This window comes from Molossus molossus, unplaced genomic scaffold, assembly GCF_014108415.1.
Source record: "Molossus molossus isolate mMolMol1 unplaced genomic scaffold, mMolMol1.p scaffold_m16_p_11, whole genome shotgun sequence".
Lineage (NCBI taxonomy): Eukaryota > Metazoa > Chordata > Mammalia > Chiroptera > Molossidae > Molossus > Molossus molossus.
In genome coordinates this window covers 73,300,789-73,310,462 of record NW_023425346.1, presented here as the reverse complement: position 1 = coordinate 73,310,462, position 9,674 = coordinate 73,300,789, and the positions used below count along the sequence as shown (strand labels likewise).

The following is a 9,674-nucleotide window of genomic DNA, read 5'->3' as shown; positions in this document are numbered from 1 at the left end:
AATTTAACATGACCTGTTATAAGATATATTACTTGCAAGCCAATATGATGTACTAAAAAGGCACAATATCACTTCTGTGACACTGTTGCCAAAAACACATAACCTCAATTTATCGTAGCTGTATCAGAGAAACCCAAATTGAAAAACATTCTACAAAATAACTGACCTTTTATTTTTTTCTTTTTCAAAAGTGTCAATGTCATGGAAGTCAAAGAAAAGAAAAAAAGGAGAAACTGTCACATACTGGAGGAGACTGGAGATATGACAATTAAATGCAACTTGGGAGACTGGACAAGATAAAGGAAGTGAGTGGGAAAACTGGAGAAATGAGTATAAGGTCTGCAGATTTGCTAATTGTACCAAATCAATGTTAACTTCTTGGTTTCAGTAATTTTATTTCTACATTTACAGATACACATACATTTTACAAATACAAGTGCATTATATTTGCGAATATAATTTTGTATTTACATAAAATTTACATAAGATACAAAATTATATTTTACTATTAGTTATTAACATTAGATAAAACTGAGTGAAGTGTATACAAGAACACTACAATTTTTGCCACTTTTCTATGAGTCTAACAATCAAAACAAAAGTTAAAAACAAATAAAATAGGATACACTTTTGGCATTCAAAAGTACATACTTTAATACTGAAGAACATATATTTAAAAATACTGGGAGCCCTGGCCGGTTTGGCTAGTGGTTGCAGTTTGTCCCTGGCCCCCGTTGGGGTCGTGTGGGTGGCAACCACTTGATGGTTCTCTCCCACGTAGATGTTTCTCTCTCTCCCTCTCTCCCTCCTGCTTTATCTCAAGATAAAAACTCAAAAATGTCCTCAGGAGAGGATAAAAAAAAAAATTAAAAAGTCAATAAAAATACTGGGAAAGCTATGATATTAATTTTAATTTAAGTTCTCTCAAATCAATAAAGAAAAAATTTGTTTTTTAATTAAAATAAAGCCTGGCTGGTGTGGCTCAGTGGTTGAGCTTCGACCCATGCACCAAGAGGTCGCTGGTTGGATTCCCGGTCAGGGCACATGCCCAGATTGTGGGCCAAACCCCAGTTGGGGGCATGCAGGAGGTGGCCGATTGTTCTCTCTCATTGATGTTTCTAGCTCTCTCTCCCTCTTCCTTCCTCTCTCTCTAGAAATCAATAAAGAAAAAAAAATTAAAAATAAAATAAAACAGCTGTCTTTAAAAATAAAATAAAAACTTTCTAGAGAGAAAATGGGAACCATTCGTATGACTGGCAATAGGTGCTGCTACCCAGTATTAGTTGTTCCTATTCCTTTTGAGTTCCTGTGTTTTATTTCTGGAGTACTGCTTTTTTGTTTTGTTTTGTTTTGTTTTTTTTAAAGGAAGTTGGTTAGACACCAAATATCTCACACTGAAATTTGAACCGAGCAATAATTTAAGATGGTTGCTTTTAGTTTTGAAGTGAGATTTTTCATTTTATCTAGAAAGGGAAAAAAAGGAATTGTCATGAACAGAAGCATGCTGTGCCTCTGAGAGACTGTGAGGTTAAAATATGTGACAAAACAAGGTCATTCATTACCCCTTTGAATGCTAACATATTTGTTGAGCTGTTGGGTTACTGAAGGTGTACTTTACATCAGCATAAGGAGTTATTTTTTATACATCTAAATTTCAGAAAGGCATTTGGTATCCTGGCAAGGGCATTTCACTTACACTGAAGGATTGTGGTAACTATGGCAACACAGCAACTTAAAACATTTTTTTAGGTAAGATTGCCTACAACTTTAAGTAGGTTTGGACACTCATAGCCCTTACAACCCAGTGTTGAAATGACTTGTTTGCTTGTTTATTTATTATTTATTTATCTTTAGAGAGAGAGGGAGGGAAAGAGGGACAGAGAGATTGGTGGTTCCACTTATTTATGCATTCATTGGTTGATTCTTACATGTGCCCAGACTGCAGGATGCGACCTTGGAGGATTGGGATGATGCTCTTACCAACTGAGCTACCTGGCCAGGCCAATAGTCACCTTTAAAGAAATTCTCCCCAGTATGATCAAAAAACTTTCCCCCCTAAGTGATAAAAGTGTCATAAAAATATTACAGAAAGTTTAGACAGCAAAAAAACAAAAACAAAAACAAAAGAATAATCCCACCCCCTTGATAAAACAAAATACATTTTGTGTTCTGCTGTTATTATTTAACATTGTATTAATCATGTTTTCCACATTGTTATATTTACACATGTTATTTATAGCTACAGAGAATGTATATAGTTGTTAGGCAGCTCTGGAAGGGTATATATACCCCAAGGGACAGTTGTGTATGGATTTTTGTTTTGTTTTGAAAACCTGTAAGTTTACTGCTTTTAGTGATTCAGGGTTGAGTTAGTTCATTAAATTTACATGAAGTAGTTACTTTCATATAAGTATACTAATATAATGAATATATATAAATAATAAATATAATAAATCTGTTGAAGGCATCCTCAGCTCTTCCTTTTAGTTAATATAATCATTCAAATTTCTCTCCCCCTCCTCCATCCAGGAGCTGTTTTACTGCTCCTTTTATGAAGTGAAATGAAAAATACTAAAGAGCTTAAATGACTTTTCTAGTTTTAAAACAAGTGGTAGCCACAGTATAGAACTTTTGATTCTTATTGTAGATTGTGTCTGCCTAGCATTTTTTCTCCCATTTTCCTTCTTGGCCTGGTCAGTTACTGAACCCATTCACTTGATCAAAGTATTTAACGCAGAGGTGAGAACATCCAAACAATTATAATTCTTTTCTGGGATTAATATATGGAAGGGGTTGTCGAACTAAGAAGATGTCAAGCTGGTGCTGCTGGCAGCCATGTTTCTTGCCACCTGGGAGAAGGTGTGTCTTCAGTTAAAAAGAATAAAGCTGAATGGAGATGAGAGGTGGATAGAGACAGGGAGCTGAAACTATAAGGTCCTGGTTCCTGCAGCTCTTCATTCAGTTTTGTGAATTACCTGGTGTCTTTTCCGCCACAATGAGACACTAAACTTAAATTTGCTTTAGTTAGGTTTAATTGTATTTTTATAAGTTGCAACCAGAAACTCCTAACTAATTCAGTTCCTGTAAGACATTTATCAATCACCAGTGAAGAGCAGTTAACTGTAGATACAGTTAAAAGACTCGGCTGTCAATAATAACATAAAGCTATGAACGTGAGGCAACATACATATTCTGCCCAGTTTGACAGAATAATTTGAAAGTTTAGCATTTTAATTTCTTTTGAAAAACAGTTAATATTTGAAGAATCTTGGCCCATTATAATCAATAATGTAGGTATTTCCCAAAGTGTACCTCCAATAAACCCGTAGTTTATGTGAAGGTGTGCTAGCCTAAAATATGAGGATGGGATCAGGAAGTGAGAAAAAGGTAAGAACTTAGCCCTGGATTGGTCATGGTTTCTTAGAAATTAAACAAAATGTAAGAAAAGGACTTGAGCCCTGGCCAGTTTGGCTCAGTGGTTAGAGCGTCGGCCTGCGGTCCGGAGAGACCCGGGTTCGGTTCCCGCTAAGGGCACGAACCTCGGTTGCAGTTTGTCCCTGGCCCTGGTTGGTCGTGCGGGTAGCAGCCACTCGATGTGTCCCTTTCACATCGATGTTTCTCTCTCTCTCTCTCTTCCTCTCTCTCCCTCCCACTCTATCTGTACAAAAAATAGAAAAATGTCCTCGGGTGAGGATTTAAAAAAAAAAAAAAAAGGACTTGAGAGATAGAAGAGCAAATGGCTACACATTTCTGTATTCTTTAAAAAATATCTTTATAAACCCCATACATTAGAATGCTTGTGGTTGTCTACAGTTCTACTGTTTTCTTTTTTTTTTTTTATCCTCACCCGAGGACATTTTTCCATTTTTTGTTCAGGTAGAGTAGGAGGGGGAGAGAGGAACATCGATGTGAAAGGGACAAATCGAGTGGCTGCCACCCGCACGACTGACCAGAGCCGGGGACAAACTGCAACCGAGGTACGTGCCCTTAGCGGGAACCGAACCCGGGTCTCTCAGGACCGCAGGCCGACGCTCTAACCGCTGAGCCAAATCGGCCAGGGCAGTTCTACTGTTTTCAAAGAAGTAAAAACTGTTAACAATTGAACAGAAAAACATAACAGATGAACATGGTTACCTTAGTGTTTTCAACTGTATTAACGTTCTACTTAGATTGACTGAATTAACAATACGTAATTTTGTTGATAAGCACTGGGAGGAGGGTGGACTAACTTCATAAAAAGTCCTAAATTTTTTATATCATTGTTAAATACATAGTGTAATTTTGAAATAATCTTAGCCAAAACTCTTCTCTTGCAGGCATTTTAAAAAAAGAAAATATTTACATTTAAAATATTAACACTTTGTCAAAGAAAAATGAAATGCAGACAAAATGCCTTTTAATCTTTATAAAGTATATCTTCATCATGATAGCTGTATATTTTCTATTTAATATAGTAACATAAAATCTCTAGTATAGACATGAAAATATTATGATAGTTTTGCAAGAAAAGTGATTTTATTAGGGCAAACATTAAGGCTCTTAATGTCATGCATTAATATTTTATTTTAAATAATTGTGTAATTATCCTTTTAGAAACATATGGATTCCCTAACACTTTTGTTTTATAACCTCATTCTTAAAAATTCCAGTGGCTTGTTTTCTTGTATTTTCCTTAATTGTGGTGATCTTAAAAAGAGCTTCAGTTTTAAAGCTGCCAGTTGTTCTAATACAGATGCATAAATATATTTTCTCCAGTTGGTTATTTATTACAAAGACAGCTTGTTTGTGGGTACCATCAGGACATCTGCATTTTATTGGATTTAATTTTTAGTAATAAAGACCTCCCACATTATAGATTCTTTCCAGCCTAAATTAGCCTGTGTGGGAAGCAAAGGAACCATCAGTCAGGGAGAAAAAGTGAATCCATATGGCGCTGATGCTTCTGTTTCCCTGGCTACAATGAAGAAAGGCTTGAGCACAGACAGTGACCCCAGCAGATCCCTGTTTCTTTCTCAAAAGTGTGCTAGAACAGGGTTGGTGTCAGTCCCGACCCAGTACCTCTGAGCCAGCCCAGTTCATCAAGATGCCATGCACCAAGCCACAGACGCTTGCTGACATTTCAAGGGCACATTCTCCTTTGCCCCTCATCTTGCTGTTTTTCTTGCCTGGACGCCCAGTCCTGGCTCTTGCCATTTACTTCCACTTTGGGGCTCACCTCTGCCCTTTGGACTTTTGGATTTTGGTTTCCCCAGCCCAATTCTAAGTACTCTCTAAGAACTTTGGTTCAGGTTCTATGATACAGAGAAATCTAAAAAACCCTGCATGTGTCAAAAAGTAGTCGAAATACTTTATCTTCAGCTTTTTAATGGGGACCAAACAAATCTGATAATAGAACTTGAATAGCTGATTTTCTTTTTCACTTTTTCAGGTTATACATCATTCCCCACTGTGTAGAGAACACACAGGAATTGAAAGCTTTTCTTTCAATTGACACCAAAATACCTGGAACAGTTAATTTCTCTTGGTCAATACCACCCACGGGATGAGGAGGAGGAAACTGCATAGTGGTGCTCTTTACCATCAGTGCTAACCTCCCTCAGCACAAACAAGAAAAACCTATTATCTCAGCCTCTTGTCAACTCTGAATCTCAGCCGGTGAAAAAACTCTGCTTCTTAAAACATTACTGTGTTTATGTTCATGTAAGCTTTTGGGTAAATTTAAAATTAATTCAACCAGTTTTCTATTTGCGGAGGGTGATGCAGATGTTGATAAGACATTTAAAAAAAAAGAAATCTAGTGTAGTGGGTAGAATCTACCCCATACCCACAAAAAATAAATAATAAAATAAATAAATAAAAAGATATGTTCAAATTTCTAATCTTTGGTACCTGTGAATATGGCCTTATTTGGACATAGAGTTTTCGCACATGAAATGAAGATGAGGTCATATCGTATTAGTGTGGGCCCTAGTTCAATGATTGGTGGGTGCCCTTATGAGAAAAGGGAAACTTGGACACAGACACACAGGGAGAATACCATGTGATGATGAAGAAAGAGATTTGATTAATATGCCTAAAGCCAAGGAAGGCTAAACATTTCCAGTAATTCTCAGAAGCTACAAAGAGGCAGGGAAGGATTCTTTCCTAGAGCCTTGAGAGAAAGCATGGCCCTGTGGACATCTTAACTTTGGACTTCTAGCCTTCAGAACTATGAGACAAGCCATTTATGTTGTTTCAAGCCACTTGGTTCGTGGCACTCTGTTATGAAACTAATACACTAGTAAAGTAGGCAGAAATATGAACAATAAACTGTAATAGAGGTTTAGAGAGTTATGGAAGCATAAAGAAAGAAGAAACAGGTTTCTAAATACCATGTGTCATGGACAGTAATTCTTAGAACACCAGGGTTTTTTTTTGCAAAAATTTAGTAAGCTATCAGACTTTTTTTGATTTACTGTGTAATTTAAAATGAGTCACTTCAGCCCTGGCCAGTTTGGCTCAGCGGTTAGAGCGTCGGCCTGCGGTACAGAGAGACCCGGGTTCGGTTCCCGCTAAGGGCACGTACCTCGGTTGCAGTTTGTCCCCGGCCCTGGTTGGTCGTGCGGGTGGCAACCACTTGATGTGTCCCTTCACATCGATGTTTCTGTCTCTCTCTCTTCCTCTCTCTCCCACCCTCTCTGTCTGAACAAAAAAATGCAAAAATGTCCTCGGGTGAGGATAAAAATAAATAAATAAATAAAATAAAATGAGTCACTTCATCTCTCTGAACCGGTTTCTCATCAGTGAGAGAGGGCTTTGGCCTAGGAGATGATCTCTGAAGTGTTTCAATTATTATATTTTATGTAAAATATATATTTTTTCTTTTTTAATAGGTTTTTATTGATTTTTTTAGAGACAGAGGAAGGGAGAGAGAGGGATAAAAACATTAATGTGAGAGATACATCCATAGGCTGCCTCCTGCACCTCCCCTCTCTGGGGATCAAGCCTGCAACCCGGGCATGTGCCCTGACCAGGACTCCACCCGGGACCTCTCAGTCCATGGGATGACTCAATCCACTGAGCCACACCAGCCAGGCCTGTTTTTTCTTTAACTGTATATGTATAATTTAAGAAGTTACAGGTTAAGGGGTTAAAAAGTCATTTATGAGATTTACTATCCTCTCTTCCTGCCTCTCTCACCCCCAAAAGGGGAGAAGTGTATGAAAACTCGAGTATACTTATTCTCCAAGATGAGCTTCATTTGGGGTGTATAGAGTTGAAGGGCAAACTCTCAGCTTAGGCACTGCTCAAATCTCCTTCCCCCTAGCAAGCATGTTTGAATAAAGGAATAAGTAAACACTAATGTCTGTCTATGTACTAATCAACCAAGCAGTATAGAACAGAAGAAATTAACATGCGTGTGAATCTGGGCCTGAGCGGACTCCCCGAGCAAGCGTTTAAACTCTCTGAGACTGCTTTCTTATCAGTAAAATAGCGATAACAGTATCATCCTATTGGGTTGGGGAGAGGATGAAATGAAATAGAATGCTGTATATATATATATTTTTTAAAGTGCCCGGTATTTAGTATGCGCTTAAAAATGTGACTGTTTACAAGATTCTCGCTTACAGAAAGAATACTAAAAACCTCCGGGGTCCCCTGCCTACGCCCGAGGTTGAGTCCAGGGTCACCGGGAACCGGGGACCCCACTCCAGCTCTCTCCAGGCTCCAGGCAGCAGCCGGGCCGCACGGCGCGAGGGCGGGGGCGGGGCCGGCGGAAGCGCTCGCGCGCGGCTGTCAGCTGCGCCGGAAGTTGCTGACGGGCCTGGCCTGGCGGTAACCTTGGGGTCCTGGCCGCCACGAACCCTGTGGTGGTGGGCTTTGCAAGTCGCAGTCTCTGCCCCGGCCAGGCCTGTTAGCTGCTAGGAGCCGCCGGGGTTGCGGAGCAGTGAGCTGAGGCCTCGGGGAGCAGGAACCACGGGCTCAGGGCCGCCCAGCCGACATGTCTCTAGTGGCGGAAGCCTTCGTCTCGCAGATCGCAGGTAGCGCGCGTGGCCGCGGACCGCGGAGCAGGCGGGGGCTGGCGCGGGACAGGTGCGGGGAGCAGCGTGGGGTTTAGGGCTGCAGCTTTCCCCCGGCCTTGCCGCATTAGATGCAGAACCCAGGCCTGAGGATGGAGGCGGGCACGGGGTACCAGCCTCATATCGCGGATGAGAAAACTGAGGGGGAGACTCTTGGTCAAGGTCACCTAGCAGTGGCTTGAGCCCCGTCGGCTTCCCCTGGGCGGTGCTTTGCCCAGCTCCCCAATAGGCCCAGAGGGGCAGGGGTGTGTGGAGAAGGCGGTGGGTTGGGATTGAGATGGGGGGCGTGGCCACAAGGGGCCTGGCGTCCCAAGGCTGCAGTGTGAGTGGGAGCAGCCTGGGGGCTGGACCTGAAGTTCAAGGTGATTGTCACTAATGAGTCGCCCTTTTGTCTTTGCGGGGGCGGGGGGGGGGGGGCAACGAAGTTCTTGTTTCATCTTCAAGCGACACAATACAGTCATATGCTAGGTCTCTAGGATTCACTGAAACGTCTTAAAATGTATAAGTACTTTTACATATTTTATTTATTTTTAAATCTTTTTTTTTTAGTCCTCACCCGAGGATATGTTGTCTTTTATTGATTTTTAGAGAGAGAGAGAAAGAGAGAAACATCTACGTGAGAGAGAAACATGAATCTGTTGCCTCCCACACGCACCCCCATTGGAGATGGAACCCAAACCTTTTTTGTGTTCCGCAGGACGCTCCAACCAACTGGGCCACCGGGCCAGGGCTACCTATGGGTTGAACATAACTGCCCCAGAAATTCTTCTTCGGGGGATTTATCTGATACAAATGCACAGTATTTAAAGAAATATACAGAAAAAGAAAAGAACTATAAAGTGATATTAATTGCAGCATTATTTATAATACCAAAAACCCAGAAATGTCCTAAATTGTATATCAAATGGTATTGCTCACATTATTACAGATACTAAAAAATGAAGAGGTACACCTGTTAAATATATTGGCTTGAGTTATGATTATCTTAAGTAAAAACAAGTTATAAAATAATGTATTGTATCAACCCATTATAGTTAAATAAGTAAATCCAGTGTAAACATGTCTATATTTATGTAAGCAAAAAAAACACATAGAAGACTATTCAACTAATTTTAAATAGTAATTTCAGGGTAATTAGGGTAGGGCATTAGTGGAAGGTGGAAGAACTACATTTCTGAATTGTTTGGATACTTTTGTAATTTAAGTGATTCTAATTTAAAGATTTAAAATATTTTACTTTGGCAAACAGTGAAAAAAAGGCAGGTGAAATAATTTATATGAAATCCTGCATTTGACTTGAAGTGACTTCTAAGTGTGACTTAAATCCAGCTATTCAGAATATTCTATTTCTGGCAGTAATATAATTTTGTTGGAAGAGCTCAACCTCAGGAGATTTGAGATATATACATACCTAACCCTATTATAACTTAATAAATAGTTGTGAGTCTGTTTTTGTAGTCAAGAGCTCTAATTTTTAATGTATTTAACACTTTGCTTATCATTCTTCCTTTTAGTGGACGTGAGCAAACACACATGGATATTTTTTGGAAACACTTAAAGGCATCTTGCCATTAGGGCTGTCTGTGATATCCTTGAGAGTGTTATGCATAAGAA

General features: G+C 39.7%; 1 protein-coding gene across 2 annotated transcripts in view; it reads left to right on the top strand.

The window, feature by feature from the left end:
* Positions 1 to 7,769: 7,769 nt before the first annotated feature.
* The window catches only part of MTX2 (metaxin 2), a 65,865-nt gene continuing 63,960 nt past the window's right edge, over positions 7,770 to 9,674 (top strand). Inside the window, exon 1 of one of the 2 annotated variants that reach the window (XM_036254792.1) lies at positions 7,770 to 8,021. In XM_036254792.1, the coding sequence (XP_036110685.1) occupies positions 7,982 to 8,021 (40 nt within the window). In that variant the 5' untranslated portion in view covers positions 7,770 to 7,981. The remainder of the gene's footprint in view (positions 8,022 to 9,674) is intronic. The other variant, XM_036254793.1, reaches the window with a different exon arrangement.